Source organism: Notolepis coatsorum (genome assembly GCF_963971535.1).
Source record: "Notolepis coatsorum genome assembly, chromosome: 6".
Classification (NCBI taxonomy): domain Eukaryota; kingdom Metazoa; phylum Chordata; class Actinopteri; order Aulopiformes; family Paralepididae; genus Notolepis; species Notolepis coatsorum.
The window spans coordinates 162948935-162968968 of NC_140170.1; the positions used below are offsets into that span (position 1 = coordinate 162948935).

General features: G+C 44.2%; 1 protein-coding gene across 1 annotated transcript in view; it reads left to right on the forward strand.

The window, feature by feature from the left end:
• slc2a9l1 (solute carrier family 2 member 9, like 1) overlaps positions 1-20034 on the forward strand; it is a gene marked incomplete at both ends in the record, with an annotated part of 71847 nt that overhangs the window by 28777 nt on the left and 23036 nt on the right. The window contains one exon of the mRNA XM_084315797.1: positions 8853-8963. Coding sequence (XP_084171923.1) covers positions 8853-8963 — 111 coding nt within the window. The remainder of the gene's footprint in view (positions 1-8852; positions 8964-20034) is intronic.

Below are 20034 nucleotides of genomic sequence, written 5' to 3' on the forward strand. Positions count from 1 at the left end.
TGGCCCTCTTCACACAGCAGACAGAACCCTCTTGTTGGTTTATCAGGTAAGTCTCTCTCTTCTTGATTTTCATACTCAACAGATGTCACGGATGTAGCAAAACTGCTTCCTTTCTCCTGTGTGCGTCCCTGTGATGCTTTATTTCCAATCTTCAATTCTGACATTGAGACAACAGTGTCTTGAATGTCCCCATATAGTGGATCAGATGCAATAGACACTTGTCTTTCAATGAAATTGACAATGTCACTGAAACCTGCTTGACGATGGTGTCTCTCCTGATGCTCAAAAGCAATGTTTCTCCATCTGTCTCTGAGTTTGTAAGGTAGCTTCATGATTATTGCCCGTAGGTTTGATGGCATATTCATCTCAGACATGTAGCTGATGTCCTCCATAGCATTACAGCAGATGCGTAGAAATAATGAAAATGCTTGTAAGGCCTTGATATCCTCTGATTTTACAGGTGCCCATCCAAAAGCTCTCTCCATATATGCAGTGGCTATTTTCTGCTCATTTACAAAACGTTCATGCAGAAGCGGTCTAGCCTTTTGATACCCCCTGTCGGATGGCATATGTTGACAGCTCTTTACCAGCTCTTTAGGTTGCCCTCGAGTGTACTGCTCCAGGTAGTACAAGCAGTCCACACTGTTAGCAGCCTTTCCTTCCACTCCATGTTCAAAGGCTCTAATGCAGGGGTTCTCAACCTTTCTGCTGCCAAGGCACCCCTGTGTCCAATAAAATATTCCAGGGCACCCCTACATACGATAAAGACTTTTCCGGTCCTGTCTTTTTTGCTACAATGATGACAAAAGTGCTTGCTTTCAAAATAACGTTTATTTAACCCATTGAAACCGGGAAACACATTTGTGTGTATATGCAGGCTATATAATGCATTATTAGCAGGCGTTTCAGGTCTAAATGTATAAATAAATATAGCAATAGTGTGACCATTTCTCAAACAGAAAATCATGTATTTTCTTTTTAAATACAGAAAAGGATCACACAACATGATACCAGTCTGGTTTAGCATGAGAACACAACATTGCAGCTGCACTGTTTGACTGGGGCAATCTCTGCGGTCGAATTGGTACTGGAAAGTACTGAATTGGTATTGGTAACTGTAACCTGTTTCGATGGACGAGTTAAAAACTTGTCCACTTTGCGGTTCACGTTGGAAATATTATTCTAGTGAGGTGATGATTGATTATGACATCACATCCCTGCAGAGTGCCTTTTACTGTTTATCTGTTAAATACAGTTTTCATTCATTCATTCATTTACATTTTGTATCATAATAATCATAACACAGCGGCTGATACATTCACTTGTTCTGCGAGTAGACCATCGCCGTCGGAAGCGTGTAATTAGCACTTTTCAGAAGCTGTGTGGTCCGGTCTTGAACTTTCCATAATGTGTCTCGATAAATCCATTTGATTAGATCCAGCACTGAATGCATTTAGTGATTATTATCACAACGACGATTGCGATAGCCGCTTTGCATTTCCTTGATAACGGCCATAGGACTGCTCTGGAAATGCGTTGGAAAATCTGTTGGTAAAAGTAATGACGCCTGCCGCGGACGTTAAGTTGGTGAAGTTTCTATAATAACTTTACGAAACGTGTGATCGATTTCTTTTTTAGTTCATGTTATTAGATTAGGGAATTATTGTATACACATGAAGCACTAGATAGACTATTTGTTTAGTTAAATAGTTGCAGGGCTGTACGTTAACTTTTTTTGCACATAGCACTGGTGCTACAGAGGTTGATAGTTTTGTAGCACAGGACAAAATCTTGTAGCACAAGTATAAAACATGTTATATTTGTAACAGTCACAAATGTGCCTATTGTATTTGTGTTATTGGCTGTCATTTTCATGCTGACAAGTTGACGTCACACAGCCAGACACGTTACGTGTAAGGAATTTCATTACAAACATTATACATTTTTTTTAGCTCTTCCAGACATTTAAATGAAAAACTATTTATTGTTTTTAATACAAATACCTCCTGTTCACTATAAAGTGCCACGTTTTGATATATTGAGCTTTAAACTTTAAAGGGGAACTATCTTATTAATGGCCTTTTTGAGTGTTTAGCATTGTTTCCTAGCTATGTGAACTTATATTAATATGATCTATGTCTCAAAATTCTCATATTGGCGCATTCTTCCAATTCTCCTCTCACAATATTCACCCTCACTGAACTGAGTCGTTTGAAAATGTGCCTATATGTGATGTCAGAGAGACACCGCTGCATGTTAATGTGGCTCCTCAGGCACCAGCACCTGCACCCCAGTCCACATCAGCTCAAAACAGCTCGAGATCTTGAGGTAGAAAAATGCTGTTTTTGAGGACTTGATTAGAAATACAAAACAATGAATAAAAAAAATATATATATTACAGAGGTGTTCCATAGACTCACAGGAATTGTGTAAAAGTGCCCAAATAGTGAAAGAAATAGTAAAATAGTTCCCCTTTAAGTAAATGTTTTGGAACACGCAACCCCTTCCTCTCCCAAACTGTTCCTGCAATTGTTTTATGTTGCATGATGATCATGCATACATTTATTATGTATTGTATTTTTTATGTTTAAATATCAACATCATCTGTCCACCCTCAGTACATTTACTATCAATATAATATACTCGTCTGACTTCATCATATCTTTTCAAACGCACACACACACAGAGGGAGAATGCCCTCAGAAATGAGACCCGCTATAGGATTTTCAAAATAAGACTGTTGTCATTCTATATTTTTAAAGAACATTCCCAGGCATCTCGCGGCACCCCTGGCAGCTCTCCGCGGCACCCCTGTGTGCCGCGGAACCCCTGTTGAGAACCGCTGCTCTAATGAATGTGTTGTACTCAAAAGGGTTTCCATCAAAGGTTGGTATATCCCTGGGGGGTAGTGATAGGGAAGATTGCTGTTGCACAAGTAATGCTGTGATGTCATTTTGCTTCTGCATGATCGTAAAGATATTGCCTTGATCCTCACTGCTTTGAATGGGTTGCTGTGGTGGATATACAGCATGAGGTAGGTGTTGAAATCTTTGTGGCATGTTTGCAGTGAGAGTTGGAGCACTTGGTTTTGTTTTGGTTCCTTGAGAAATGATTCCCTTATGCCGGGTGGCTGTAGTACTGAGCTGACTGTATGGGCTTTGGTGTGATTGAGTTGGTCTTGCAGGTTTGCTGCCTCCTGTTGGTAGAAATCTGTATTGCTGTGTTGAATCCATTGGCTGTGGGTCAATTGCCATTGCAGGTCTACTCCCTCCTGTTGGTGGATAATTGACATGACAGTCTGACATTGATGGAATGAATTGTACAGCACAGGGGTTGAGAGCAGCCTTTTCTTTTGACGCATACGAGTTAATTCCGTCTGTAACTCTACTTTCAATGTCAGACCCTCTGTTCCTGAGAACAGTCACCTTAGCTGTCTCAGCAGCAATTTGACTTTGTATTTCAAGCAATTGCCTTTTTTTTCTTATCTGTGGCTCCTGGGCTTCCATTTGTGCTTTTAATTGTGCCTGCTGGGCTTCCATTTGTGCCTTTAATTGTGCCTGCTGGGCTTCCATTTGTGCCTGCTGGGCTTGCATTTGTGCCTGCTGGGCTTGCATTTGTGCCTGCTGGGCTTGCATTTGTGCCTTTATTTGTGCCTCCTGGGCTTCCGTTTGTGCCTTTAATTGTGCCTCCTGGGCTTCCAGTTCATGACTTTCTTTTAAAGCCATTTCCATTACCAAGAGTGCCGCCACCTCTGCCTGCGCCAGGATGGATGCAGAAATGTTTGATGACATTGAGTGTCTGGTAGAGCTACCACGTGACACCCTTGATTCACCCGTATTGGAAACACTGTCATGTGGCCCAATACTATCCACCTCCTCATTTCCATTTGACACAGTGTTGAAATTTGAACCGTCATTATCAAGAACCTCGTTTGTATATGACACAGCATTGTTATTTGAACCGTCGTTATTCAGAACCTCATTTGTACTCGACACAGCATTGTTCTTTGGATCAACCACAACCTCAGTTGCATTGGGCACACCACTGAATTCATAATCATTCTCATCAACTTGTGTGGGCGTGCACTGCTCCCTGTTAGCAAGCACCCATTTCTCCATTTTGTCAATGATCTGATTAACATTGTGCATGTGACCTTGAAACCATTTTGTTTGTTTAGACATTTCGTCATCAGGCAATAGAGGTTTTAGTGACTCATGCAACCGTGTAGTTTCACCAAACAACTTCCACAATATGTCGTTCTTAATTTGCATGATGGAAATATTTTCATTTGAGCCCATCATTTGATCCAACTCCTTAGCCATTTTACACAATTGTTTCAGTCCAAAGTTCCTTTCTTTATGCAATAACATGATTTTTGTTTCCAAAGCTTTAAATGTGGGCTTAGAAAGCCTTTTGCCAAGTTCATTTTCTGTTTCATTTTGATTGACAGCTGCATCCATTTCAACGTTAATTTCCTGATTCCCCACGTTACTCATGTTTATAATGTCAAGCAATAGGCGGAGGTTTTACTTAGAATTCTTTTTTGTCTTTTTTTTTTAAACTTAATTTTTTAGCGTTTATCGCTTTTCTGGTCAAGCATGACCGACAGAAACAGGTTGAAATGGGATGTAGAGCAGGGGAAGACATTCTGAGAAATGACGGCGGGTCCGGGAATCGAACTCGTGTCCCCCAGATCCGTGACGAGCACGGTTTTCCCCGACGCAGAAATAGCGCCGAGATATGCGGTGAGCTACGGGAGCTCCCCTACTTAGAATTCTTGATGGGATTTGCCTATATCCAGTTGCGCGAGCCCACTCCTTCCACAACATTATTTCATTCATTCATGAATCCGTCTCACCGTAGCTTCTTTGATGTGTTGTTCCGCGTTGCGCTGCGTGCGTGTTGATATCGTGGTTTGAATCGGCAGAAACGTCAATGAAAGGGGCGCTGTTCCTTGACTCCTTCCGTGTCTGTCTGCCTTCAAAACAATCTTGTTTGGAAGCTTTTCTTTTAACTTGTGTAAGGGCAACCTAACAAGAAAAGATATAGTGAGGGAATACTGGGTGAAGCTCTTTCCAACGCGTGGTACTTGTTGATAATAAAATGATGTCTTCTCCTTGAGTACGTTTGAGAGTTTTTATTCTTACTTGCAGTGTGGACAAATATAAGCATACAGTAAACTCTGTGTTTAAACTGGAACTTAAACACAGGATAAGTGCTATAAAATAAAACCCAAAAAGTGACTCAATATAACTGAAAACAAAACAAACGCGCACGGTTAAAAGACAGTGTGGCTTCCCTGTGATAATTACCCAATTCCCTCCCGCTGCACATGGTATTAGCTTGGATGATATAGTATTAGCTTGGATGATATGGTATTAGCTTGGATGATATAGTATTAGCTTGGATGATATGGTATTAGCTCGGATGATATAGTGGTTATAGTGTTGTGGCGGGGAGAAGTGTGTAGAACCCAATCGCTGGACAATGATGAGTGAAAGAGACGAGGCACGAGTCGACATTGAAGATGAACAGGCTTTTACTGAGCAGCAGTAACAATGATACAAACACAAGCACGGAAAATAAAAGGTGCAGCCGGGCTGGCTCAGAGAGAAAAAGTAAACAGGCTAGAAACAGACTGAGACTCGAAAAACAAGAACACTAGAATAACTTACAATCATGGAACGCGACAGGATAACGGGAAGCATGACAGAATAGCGAGGGACAGGGTAACATGAGAGACTGGGTAGACAGCATACAGGAACAAGGTGCACAGGGTAAACAGAACAATGACGCAACACCGGAAACTCGGGGGAAGGCAGGTATATATGCGGACGTTGATTTACAATGAGCGACAGCTGGGGTGCTACACAGACAGGGAGCATATTAATGACTAAAACAGAGACTAGACTGGAACACAACAAGACTAAATAACAAATAGATGCAGACACAGGGAACATGGCGCTAGACTAGATGGGGGAACAATACAGATAGCAGGAACGCAGGGCATGACATTAGGACAGGGAGCAGAGTAATAATGACAGACAGGCAGATAACAGACAGATGGAACAGGAGTACAGGAAATAGCCCACAGGATGGCAGCAGAGGATTGTTTATGAGTCAAGGGACACTGTTCATGGGGCCAGAGCGAGGCTGATTGGAACAATAGTATTAGCTTGGATGATATGGTATTATAGCTTGGATGATATGGTATTATAGCTTGGATGATATGGTATTAGCTTGGATGATATGATATGGTATTAGCTTGGATGATTTGGTATTATCTTGGATGATATGGCATTAGTTTGGATGATATGATATGGTATTAGCTTGGATGATATGATATGGTATTAGCTTGGATGATTTGGTATTATCTTGGATGATATGGCATTAGCTTGGATGATATGATATGGTATTAGCTTGGAGGATTTGTTATTAGCTTGGATGATATGGCATCAGCTTGAATGATATGGTATTAGCTTGGATGATATGGTATTAGCTTGGATGATATGGCATCAGCTTGAATGATATGGTATTAGCTTGGATGATATGGTATTAGCTTGGATGATATGGTATTAGCTTGGATGATATGGTATTAGCTTGGATGATATGGTATTAGCTTGGATGATATGGTATTAGCTTGGATGATATGGTATTAGCCACCTGATACACTTGTGTGCCACCTGGATGCTGCCCCCCTTATATTGCACACATTATTGTCTTTAGTATGCTACTTATTTATTTGTTCACTTCTATTTATGATTCCTTTATTGATCCTCTTGGGAAATTCAGGCATCATGAGGGAGGGGGGAGGGGTGGTACAGGTATGGCTGGGCAGGGTAATAGTAGAAGACATCAATACTAATCACTAGAATCTAAATACTATGAGTAAGTAAAGTCTTCTTAGAGAGCTGCACTGGCTACCCATCGCCGCAAGAATCCGCTTCAAGGTCCTCGACCTGGAATATCGCACAGCGAAGAGAATGACTCCCGCCTACCTCCGGTCAATGGTCTCTAACTACACACCCTCAAGACCCCTCCGCTCTACATCTTCTGGCCACCTCAGACCCACTCCTATCCAAGTTCTGGGAGGGTCATCAAAGAGAAGCCGCCTATTCTCAGTCCTTGCTCCACAATGGTGGAACGAACTTCCCACCACAGTTAGGACAGCCGAAACACGACCAATCTTTTGCCATCGACTAAAAACACACTTCTTCAATCAATATCTGAAATGATCTGAAAAAACAAACCTTCTTACTGTCTTCTACTATCATGCACTCTTCCACTAATTCATCTTCCTTGTCTATATTACTACCTACTATACTAATTTGTCTTTACTACTATGCATGCAACACTGCAGCACCTGTTGTACAGAACTTGTAAGTGGCTTTGGCTAAAAGAGTCAGCTAAGTGGTTCTCAACTGGTCTAGCCTCGGGACCCAACATTTTCCTTAGTCATTAAGTCGCGACCCAAAATTTTGAACCACTATGATTTATGTAAAAAAAAATATTTGCAGTAATACGCAATCATTCAAAACATGAAATAAACACAAAAAAGTGCAACAAAAGTGCAACTATTGCTAAAAACCCAATGAAATAAAAGAATGATAAATAATATATGCTTCTTAGCAGATTTCTTAGCTTAACATAACATACTTACATTTGGGGGAACTAATTGGATAATAGAGTGGGCAACAAAAGTGCAACTAGGGCTAAAACCTAATGAAATAAAATAATAAATAATATGCTTCTTAGCAGATTTCTTAGCTTAACATAACAGACCTAAGTTTGGGGGAACTAATGGGATAACTGGGGTTGCAACAAAAGTGCAACTAGGGCTAAAAACCCAATGAAATTAAATAATAATAATAAATAATTATGCTTCTTAGCAGACTTCTTAGCTTAACATAACAGACCTAAGTTTGGGGGAACTAATGGGATTGCAATAAAAGTGCAACTAGGGCTAAAAACCCAATGAAATAAAATAATAATAAATAATATGCTTCTTAGCAGATTTCTTAGCTTAACATAACAGACCTACGTTTGGGGGAACTAATGGGATAACTGGGGTTGCAACAAAAGTGCAACTAAGGGCTAAAAACACAATGAAATAAAATAATAATAATAATAATAAATAATATATCCTTCTTAGCAGACTTCTTAGCTTAACATGCAGGGAACTAATGGGATAACTGGGGATGATGTTTGCTCCTGACAAGAGTCTCAAAGTCTGGGGTGATGGTAGACAAAGCAACTCTGAGGTCATGCTCAATGTCCAATCTGTTCCTCCGCTTTGTCTTCAGCTGGACCAGAGCTGAGAAGCCACTTTCACAAAGATAGGTAGTGAAAAAAAAAAGTATACATCCGCGACCCACTCAAAATGGCCCCGCGACCCACTTTTGGGTCGCGACCCACCAGTTGAGAGACACTGAATGACTAAATATAAATGTAAAGTACAGTATACACAGGTGCAGTATACATAAGGTACCCTAACCAGCATGGCCCTAACCGGCGTAATTTTCAGTGGCTTATTCCCAGCCTACTCCTAATTTTGGCTCCTAGCTCTGTGTTGGTGATACAAAAGGTTTAGCTCATTCTATGTAGCACTTGTGAGTCACACTGAATAAGAGTCTGCTAAACACCTCAAATATTATTTGTAAATAGTATTTTGCATTAGCAACCGGTCTTCCCTAAAAGCAGCAATTGGATATATTCAGTGTCGCAAAAGAAATCTCAAGGGTTGTTATTGTTTTTTAAATCCAGTTTAGAAACCTGTGAACCTGTTACAGATTTGTGTCACCCCTCTCCTTTAAACTCAACCTCTCTTTCTCTCTGTCCCTGCGTGTCCCCAGATCAGCATCTTTTCGTTCGACATCTTTCTGGAAGCAGGGATCCCCCGGGAGAAGATCCGCTATGTCACGCTGGGTGTCGGGGCGTCTGAAGTGCTCACGTCCATCTTCTGTGTGAGTTGTTGGAGATGTTGGAGATATTATAGATGTTGGAGATGTTGGAGATGTTAGATATGTTGGAGATATTGGAGATGTTGGAGATGTTAGAGATGTTAGATATGTTGGAAATATTGGAGATGTTGGAGATGTTGGAGATGTTAGAGATGTTAGAGATGTTGGAGATGTTAGAGATGTTAGAGATGTTAGATATGTTGGAGATATTGGAGATGTTGGAGATGTTAGAGATGTTGGAGATGTTAGAGATGTTAGAGATGTTAGAGATGTTGGAGATGTTAGAGATGTTAGAGATGTTAGAGATGTTAGATATGTTGGAGATATTGGAGATGTTGGAGATGTTAGAGATGTTAGAGATGTTAAAGATGTTAGATATGTTGGAGATATTGGAGATGTTGGAGATGTTAGAGATGTTAGATATGTTGGAAATATTGAAGATGTTGGAGATGTTGGAGATGTTGGAGATGTTGGAGATGTTGGAGATGTTGGAGATGTTGGAGATGTTAGAGATGTTGGAGATGTTAGAGATGTTAGATATGTTGGAGATGTTAGAGATGTTGGAGATGTTAGAGATGTTAGAGTTGGAGATGTTGGAGATGTTGGAGATGTTAGAGATGTTAGAGATGGAGATGTTGGAGATGTTAGAGATGGAGATGTTAGAGATGTTAGAGATGGAGATGTTGTAGATGTTAGATATGTCAGAGGACCTGACATGGACAACACACATAGACTCAGTCGTAAAAAGAAGGCGAAGCAGCGCCTCTACCACCTGAGACAGTTAAGGAAGTTCAGAGTATCGGGGACGATACTCCAGTCCTTCTACTCCGGAGCTGTAGAGAGCATTCTGACTGGAAACATCACTGCCTGGTATGGAAACAGCACGGCACAGGACAAGAAGGCCCTACAGAGAGTGGTGCGCTCAGCTGAGTGTTGCACTACCACCCCTGCAGGTTTTATATAACAAGAGGTGCAAATCCAGAGCCTGCAGAATAATGAAAGACCCTCACCACCCCTGTCATGTACGAAGGTCTAAGGACCACACAGAATAATAACTGGAGCTGGCTACACATGAGCAAAAGCAGCCTCTCTCAGTAAATGCTTTCAAAACAGTCCCGGGCAGGTAGGTAATAATAAACACAAGACGTTGTTCCAAAAATAGTAAATTATATTTATTATGCCGGGTAGGGATTTAAACCTCCACTGATATTTAAATAGGCAACAAAGGGAAAAAACAACCCACAAACAATTAACAAACAGGGAGAGGGATAAAGGGAGAACACACAAGGTAAGTATAATACAAAGTAAACTAGATAAGCGCCCACAGACACTCACCAACCAGCCAGAGGTTGGTACTGGGAAAACCCCCAGCAAAGGTACCAAAGGTACAATTCCACACTCAGGGGGATTAGGCCTAAAGCCAACAAGAGAATACTTACTCCAATGGAGGAGTGGCGCAGAGGCCAACAATATCTATATACATATACCAGTACTTTAGTCCACCCGAAGCAGTAGATAAGCACAGTATCAATTCCACCACAGTGGCAAACAATGGCAACCTCACTCTACTCTGGTCACTGGCAATTGACAGAATGAGGCGCCCAGACGTGTGTGTGCTGTCAGGTATTTGGCTACCCATCCCTCTTGAAGTGATTGCCATCGGCTGTCATTCATTAGGCAATCAGCACTCTTCAGTGTAGGGACGGGCAGCACCTGACAGGGAGAGAAAAGAGACAGTATTAGCTCTCATGTTCACACACACACATCACATACAAAACAACACATTAAATATACTAACCTGATGTTCAGATGGTGTCATAAATACAGTAATAATGGTAATGACCAACCCACGTACCCAGGTACGTCACACCTCCCCCCATAAGAGCGAACCTGTAGGGTTAGCAAAACATTATTACTTATTACCCAACATCCGATTAGTACCACATACCAGGGAAAACAGAAACAACAACCTCTACTTTGACAGGCCGCTCCACCGATACCGTCCTGTCAACAGGAGACAACAAACTGGAAACCTTTCCTGAAAAATAAAAAATAAAAATAAAGAACAAAAAATCATCTCATCGCGCTTAACAGGACAGCACACAGGGAAACAAAAATCAGCACATTTCCCTGGCACCATCACAGCGCCCATCTCCTTTCAAAATAGCGTCACAAAAATAACATGGTCAGGATCCAAAATGGTGTCACTCAAATTAGACTCACATTACTACCAGCATACCTGGCCGCTGCCACTCGTGCCAACCAGCTTGGTAGGGAGGAATCATTGGGGTGATTATTAATCAACTCACAACACAAGTCAGTCACTGGAGCGTTTTCAACTTCCACTACAGGGATCACACTCTCCCCAGCGATATCGCTCCCCATGATAAAATCAACCCCCACACCTCTTGGTTTCTGGGCTGACCCTCTTTTCTCCTGTCGCTTCCTCAGCGTATGACATCTTTTTACCACATGGCCCGTCTCTTTACAATAATTACACACCACCGGTCTCTTAGACGGCGGTGAGCGTGGCTGGAACGCTGACTCACGAGGAGTGAATGAGCCACCTTCACCACATACATTAGGACGTACAGAAACACGTTTGCGTGACCATTCAAACTCGTCTGCCGAAATCGCAGCCTGTCGGAGTGTTGACACCCCCTGCCCATGTAAATAGAGCACAGCTTCGACCGGCAGGGTGGCTTTGAACTGCTCCACAAGTACCAATTCACTCAATGACGCAAAGTCCTTTACCTCACACGCAGAACACCACCGATCAAAATTAAGTCTCTCCTCCCGGGAGAACTCAACATGGGTTTGGGAAGGAGACTTACGGCGGTTGTGAAAATGCTGCCTGTATGCTTCTGGTACCTCTTCGTACACGCGCAAGACAGCACTTTTCACTTTCTCATATACCACGCTGTCTTCATTCGATAATAACCTGCACGCCACCTGAGCCCTACCAGTGAGTCTGTATTTCAATAAAGTCGCCCACTGGTCCTTTGGCCAATGCAAAGCCCATGCCATCTGCTCAAAAGCAGAGAAAAATTATTCCACCTCAGACTCCTGAAAGACGGGAACTAAAGAAATATGCTGCCCAATATTAAAAGTGCCCTGGTAACCTTCAGATGAGGGAGAGGAAGAGCCACCACTCTCCAACTCCATCCTCCTTATCGTCACCTGGAGCACTCTGTCCTTCTCTCTCTCTTCCCTTCTCCCTTCCCTGTCTCTCTCTTCCCTTCTCTCTTCCTTCCTCTCCTCCCTGTCTCTCTCTTCCTTTCTCTCCTCCCTGTCTCGTATAGCCGCTCTCTCCTCCATCTGGAGACGGGCAAAACGTGCACGCGATTTAAGAGTGGGAGAAGAAACAGAGGCACGTGTTGAGTGTACAGAGCTATCACTGTCATTCTCCTGAAAGGGGGGAACCAAGGACATATGCTGGCTAATATCAAAGGGTGCCTGGGGGTCGGAAAGTACTGGAGAGGAAATGGTGCTACGTTTAGCGTCACCACACTCCAACTCCAGTTTCCTCATCGCCAATTGAAATTCCCTATCACCCACCTCCTTTCTCTCCAGCCTGTCTCCCTCCTCCTTTCTTCCCAGCCTGTCTCTCTCTCTGTCTCTCTCCTCCTTGTCTCTCACCTCCTTCCTCTCTGCTCTATCCTCCCTGCGCAAAGCCGCCCTCTCCTCTAGACAGGCTAAACGCAGTGCTCAGTGCGCTCAACTCACCAGCAGAAGTAGTAGAACCATGGTCTGAACCTAATACAGAGTCAAAACTCTCAGGATCCGACACACCAACATCCTGATCACAAACCTCCATAGCTCTACTCATGAAAAAATCTATACTCTGCACTCTGCACTCTGCACTCTGCACTCTGCACTCTGTACTCTGCACTCTGCACTCTGCACTCTGCACTCTGCACTCTGCACTCTGTACTCTGTACTCTGCACTCTGTGTATGAAAGAAAGTATACTGCCGTAGCAACACACAATACTACCCACAATACTACAACAAATCAGACTTCAATAAGCCCCACAAAATAGCCACTCACCTATAGTACTCAATAATGTCCCTGTGCAACACTCAACAGCCACATTATGCAGTATGACAACCTGACCAATTCGATTTAATATCCACATCTAACATTCATGAAAACAATAAATGTCGGTTCTAATCACCTAACTAGGATCACACTGGGTAACACTAACTACCCCGTCTAAACTACTTCCCTAGCGGAATGAGGACTACACATATCTTCAGTCGCTTACCGATTTCATTGCGCACTCCACCGGAATAGACGACGCGTGCCCCCCTCCCCCTAACCAAGCAGGTGATCCACCCTTTACCTATGTGGAAAAAAATAGAATGGTTAAGAGCATAACTTACAACAATGGTTTACAACAGTCAAGTGTGCAGCACGGAAAAATGGATATATAATAATATAACTTACCAAATGAAAAAACGCAACCTACCTGACACGCTCCAATCGACAAGTCCACATGTCACATAACAACAAGGAACTATACAATTGTGCAAACTAACGAGCCCCCATGTCATGTACGAAGGTCTAAGGACCACACAGAATAATAACTGGAGCTGGCTACACATGAGCAAAAGCAGCCTCTTTCAGTAAATGCTTTCAAAACAGTCCCGGGCAGGTAGGTAATAATAAACACAAGAAGTTGTTCCAAAAATAGTAAATTATATTTATTATGCCGGGTAGGGATTTAAACCTCCACTGATATTTAAATAGGCAACAAAGGGAAAAAACAACCCACAAACAATTAACAAACAGGGAGAGGGATAAAGGGAGAACACACAAGGTAAGTATAATACAAAGTAAACTAGATAAGCGCCCACAGACACTCACCAACCAGCCAGAGGTTGGTACTGGGAAAACCCCCAGCAAAGGTACCAAAGGTACAATTCCACACTCAGTGGGATTAGGCCTAAAGCCAACAAGAGAATACTTACTCCAATGGAGGAGTGGCGCAGAGGCCAACAATATCTATATACATATACCAGTACTTTAGTCCACCCGAAGCAGTAGATAAGCACAGTATCAATTCCACCACAGTGGCAAACAATGGCAACCTCACTCTACTCTGGTCACTGGCAATTGACAGAATGAGGCGCCCAGACGTGTGTGTGCTGTCAGGTATTTGGCTACCCATCCCTCTCGAGGTGATTGCCATCAGCTGTCATTCATTAGGCAATCAGCACTCTTCAGTGTAGGGACGGGCAGCACCTGACAGGGAGAGAAAAGAGACAGTATTAGCTCTCATGTTCACACACACACACATCACATACAAAACAACACATTAAATATACTAACCTGATGTTCAGATGGTGTCATAAATACAGTAATAATGGTAATGACCAACCCACGTACCCAGGTACGTCACAACCCCAACAACAGCCTGTTCATGCTGCTGCGGTCAGGCAGACGCCTGCAAACACCAGCAACTAGGACAGAGAGACTTCGGCTCAGCTTCTTCCCCCAGGCCATCAGAGTCTTGAACACTGAACTCTCCACACACAAGCACACATGAGCACACACACAACACACACACTGTATACGCTCACACACTAGCAATCACTTTAGCATGGACACACACACACACACACACACACATGCTGCACACGCTCACACTCAATGGTCACTTTACATAATGAAAGGTCACTTTAAAAACAAGAACGGGAGTGGAGATAGAGAGAGAGAGAGCGAGAGAGCGAGAGAGAGCGAGAGAGCGAGAGAGAGCTCCCGTTCTACTGTCAATATACAGTGTTATCGCTGCACAGACCCGGCAATGCCCCTGACCAGAGGAGAGAGAAATATAATAGTTAGTAAAAGCACTATATAAGCTCAGAACACAGCTCAGAACACAACACAGCTTAGAACACAGCTCAGAACACAGAACACATCTCAGAACACAGCTCAGAACACAGCACAGAACACAGCTCAGAACACAGCTCAGAACACAGCTCAGAACACAGGACACCTCAGAACACAGAACACATGCAGAACACAGCTCAGCACAGAGCTCAGAACACAGCTCAGAACACAGAACACAGCTCAGAACACATCTCAGAACACAGAACACCTCAGAACACAGCTTCATCTAATGAGGCGTCGCAAGGTTTAACTGAGGCTAACGTTAACATGATGGCACACACACAGTGGCACACCCTCCATCCGAGCAAGGCCAGAGAGAGAGAGAGAGAGAGAGAGAGAGAGAGAGAGAGAGAGAGAGAGAGAGAGAGGGAGAGGGAGAGAGAGAGAGAGAGATGAGTCTGTGGTCCAGACAGAGAGAGAGAGAGAGAGAGAGAGAGAGAGAGAGAGAGAGAGAGAGAGAGAGAGAGAGAGAGAGAGAGATGAGTCTGTGGTCCAGACAGACAGAGAGAGAGAGAGAGAGAGAGAGAGAGAGAGAGAGAGAGAGAGACAGAGAGAGAGAGAGATGAGTCTGTGGTCCAGACAGACAGAGAGAGAGATAGAGAGATTGATAGAAATAAGCAAGACAGCTTATGAGCCCCTAGAGGATATTCAACTTTTAATGGAAGAACAAAACAGAAAGAAAAGATAACTTCACAAAGGCAACATGAATATACATAGATCCAAAAGGACAAAGATCAACACTTAAATCCAAAGAGAAGAGGGTCTATACAGAGAAAACAAAGTAGCGAGGAGCCAACGGCCGACATCAGCTAAAGAGGCTAACTGCAAATAGAGTGGCCAGGTACTGACGCTAGCTCGGCAGAACGTTAGCTACGACAGCTAGCCGGCCCGCTTGGCTCAATATAACGTTAGCTACGACAGCTAGCCGGCCCGCTTGGCTCAATATAACGTTAGCTACAACAGCTAGCCGGCCCGCTTGGCTCAATACAACGTTAGCTACGACAGCTAGCCGGCCCGCTTGGCTCAATATAACGTTAGCTACGACAGCTAGCCGGCCCGCTTGGCTCAATATAACGTTAGCTACGACAGCTAGCCGGCCCGCTTGGCTCAATATAACGTTAGCTACGACAGCTAGCCGGCCCGCTTGGCTCAATATAACGTTAGCTACGACAGCTAGCCGGCCCGCTTGGCTCAATAATAACGTTAGCTACGACAGCTAGCCGGCCCGCTGGCTCCACATAACGTTAGCCAACATAACGTTAGCCACGATAGCTAGCCGGCCCGAGACAGAGAGAGAGAGAGATATCTCCATGGCGGGAATAGAATAGAGTGCATTAAAAACTCACCAAACGTCCAAGAGGAAGGAGACAACCGTGGAGTTGACGAAGTTCATCTGCCGAATGACCGTCCTCTTCATCTTGGCATAACCGCCAATGCTGCATGCGCTCTCTCTAGGTTAGCTAACGCTAGTTAGCCTTTAGCTAAGCTACTAGCCGACATGGCTATCCCGACTGAACCACACGTTAGCACTCGATATTATAACGTAGCTAAAGCTAACTAGCTGTCCCTGCCTTTAGCTAAGCCGACATGGCTAGCCTGACTGAACTTTCTAACATGCAACAACTTTCATCTTCAGTCCATCTGCCGAACGACCGTCGTCTTCGTCTTGACTTGACTTGATATGTTAGATTATGTTAAAGATGTTGGAGATGTTGGAGATGTTAGAGATGTTGGAGATGTTAGAGATGTTGGAGATGTTAGAGATGTTAGAGATGTTAGAGATCAAGTCAAGTCAAGAGTTTTATTTGTCACGGCATACAAGTATACAATGAAATGCGGGTGGTCTTACCCGCAACGATGTGCAATACAGTAGTACAACATATAATGGAATCCAATAAACAATAAACAACATTGTGCAATAGCAGGTAACATAGTGGGACATCACGGTATTTGTACATAGTTATTTACAGAGCATGAAGGACATGCTAGGTCCCTTGGTAGTGCAATACACTGTGAATGAATGAAAACTTTATTTAACAGATTGCAGAATGGGTACAATACAGTACGGCTCAATACACACAATTGTTAAGGGGATGCAGACCTGAGAAAGACGTTTGTCTTGTTTCCATCAGGGTCCCCCATTTTCAATTCATATAGACATTTATGACATACACAACATACATGACATTTATGGCATAGGGACATATAGGTATTTAGTACTGATACATTTGTGACATAAACGGTATTCAAATATACAGTACTGTTACCCCTAGATCCTGACAGAGTATATACATATGATGGGGAGGGGACTGTACATTAGGAGGGGGTGAGTGGGTGGGAGAGAGATATACATACGGCGGGGAGGGAATATATACATGCGGTGGGGAGGAGACTGTCTATTAGGAGGTGGTGGGGGTTTTGGGCATTTACGGTGGCCAGTTTCGAATTGCAGCCTCCCATAGGTGCTCTTTAAGAGCGGTTTTGAATGTGGGTAGGGATTCACATTCCTTTACAGCTTTGGGTAGGGCGTTCCACATTGATGTGGCATAATTGCGAAACGTATTTAGTCCCTTGTTTGAGCCGAATCTGTGTTTAACATGATTTGTTGAGCTTCCTCTGGTGTAGTGGTTGTGGTATTCACTGACCTTTGGGAAGTATTTTGACATATACATGGGTACCTTAGTCGTATAGTGTATCTTGTAGACCAGGCCCATTGCAAGTTGCTGTACTCTGTCGTCTACTGACTCTACTCTAAGCCATCCTAGGTTGTCAAAGTGGGCAGGGGTGAGGTGGGTTCTGGGGGTAAGGTCAAGTAGTAGTCTGACCAGTTTGTTTTGTGATGTTTGTAATTTTGTTTTAAGCGCCTTTGAGGTGCTTTGGTACCATGAGGTGCACGCATAGTCGTAGTACCCTTGAATGAGTGCTCCTGCCAGAGTCTTCAGGGTATTCTTGTTTACCAGAGAGGAGATCCGGTACAAGAATCTAGTTCGTTGGTTGACTTTTTTTATTACATTGGATGCCATTTTGTCACAGGAAAGATTTGCCTCTAGGATGGAACCCAGGTAGGTAATTTCGTCTTTCCTTGTGACAATATTGTCACCCACTGCAACTGAGAAGCCGTCAGTCTTGCTGAGTTTGTTATTTGAACCGAAGAGAATGGACTCTGTTTTGCCCATGTGTAATGATAGTTTGTTATCAGCGAGCCATATGCAGATTTTGCCTAGTTCCGAGCTGAGGGTTTTTTCAACCTGCAACTTGTTCTTGTCAGAGACCAGCAGGGCTGAGTCGTCCGCAAACAGGAACAAGTTGCAGTCACAGGCTGACGACATGTCATTTGCATAAATTAGGAGTTACTGTTACTATACTATTTTTAAAGTGACCTTTCTTTTGTGGCCATAAGTGTGGGCGTGTGCAGCATGAGTGAGTGCTTTCTCATGTTAAAGTGGCTGCTAGTGTGTGAGCGTGCACAGCGTGTGTGCCGTGTGTGTGCTAATGTGTGCTTGTGTGTGGAGAGTTCAGTGTTCTGTGACCCTCAGTGTTCATTGTTCCAGGCTCTGATGGCCTGGGGGAAGAAGCTGAGCCGAAGCCTCTCTGTCCTAGTAGCTGGTGTTCGCAGGCGTCTGCCTGACCTCAGCAGCTGGAACAGGCTGTTATTGGGGTGGTGAGGGTCTTTCATTATTCTGCAGGCTCTGGATTTGCACCTCTTGTTGTATAGAGCCTGCAGGGGAGGTAGTGCAATACCCGTGGTACGCTCGGCAGAGCGCACCACTCTCTGTAGGGCCTTCTTGTCCTGTGCCGTGCTGTTTCCATACCAGGCAGTGATGTTTCCAGTCAAGATGCTCTCTACAGCTCCGGCGTAGAAGGACTGGAGTATCTTCCCCGATACTCTGAACTTCCTTAACTGTCTCAGGTGGTAGAGGCGCTGCTTCGCCTTTTTTACAACTGTGTCTATGTGTGTTGACCATGTCAGATCCTCTGAGATGTGGACCCCCAGGTACTTGAAGCTGCTCACCCTGTCCACGGTGGCCCCGTTTATCCTCAGTGGTGTGTGTATCTCCTGCTGTCCTCTCCTATAATCCACGATCAGCTCCTTGGTTTTACCAATGTTCAGGAGCAGGCTGTTGTCCTGGCACCAGCGTTCCAGTACCTCAACCTCCTCCCGGTAGGCCTTCTCGTCGTTGTCCGAGATCAGCCCCACCACCACCGTGTCGTCTGCAAACTTCACTATGGAGTTGGAGCTGAACTTGGCCACACAGTCGTGTGTGTATAGTGAGTACAGCAGGGGGCTCAGAACACAGCCCTGGGGGGACCCGATGCTCAGGGTGATGGTGTTGGAGGTCTGACCCCCCACCCTGACCGCCTGGGGTCTTTCACTCAGAAAGTCCAGTATCCAGGCGCTCAGAGCGGAGCTCAGACCCAGCTCGATCAGCTTGTCCACCAGTCTGGTGGGGACTATGGTGTTGAACGCTGAGCTGTAGTCAATGAACAACAGTCTCCCCTTCTGACGGTCCAGGTGAGAGAGGGTGCTGTGCAGTACTTGGGAGACCGCATCGTCAGTGGACCTGTTTGGCCTGTATGCAAATTGCATAGGGTCCATATCTCTGGGGAGGGAGGCACAAATGTGATCCTTGACCAGCCTCTCGAAACATTTCATGGCCACAGAGGTGAGTGCCACCGGTCTGTAGTCATTGAGACCTGCTGGGGAGGGTTTCTTTGGTACCGGGATAATGGTAGACATCTTGAAGCAGGCAGGGACCACTGACTCCTTCAGGGATCGATTAAATATGGTGGTGAACACAGGGGCTAGCTGGTTAGCACAGGACTTAAGTATGCGTCCTGTTATTCCATCTGGGCCAGCCGCCTTCCTGGTGTTCACCTGCATAAATGCTCTTCTCACACTGTGTACCGTCAATGAGAGAGCGTCCCCGCCCCCCCCCTCCACAACAGCCGGCGCACCAGTGACGTCACTAGCCGTTGAGCTAGCAGCGCCACTGTTTGCACCAAACCGCGCGTAGAAGGTGTTGAGCTGGTCCGCAAAGGAGGCGTCGTCGCTCCCCATTGAGGGGGCGCTGACTTTGTAGTCAGTTATAGTCCTCAGTCCCTACCATAAGCCTCTTGTGTCATTCTGTGCCATTTGTGCCTCCATCTTGTCGGCATACGTCCTCTTAGCAAGTTTAACA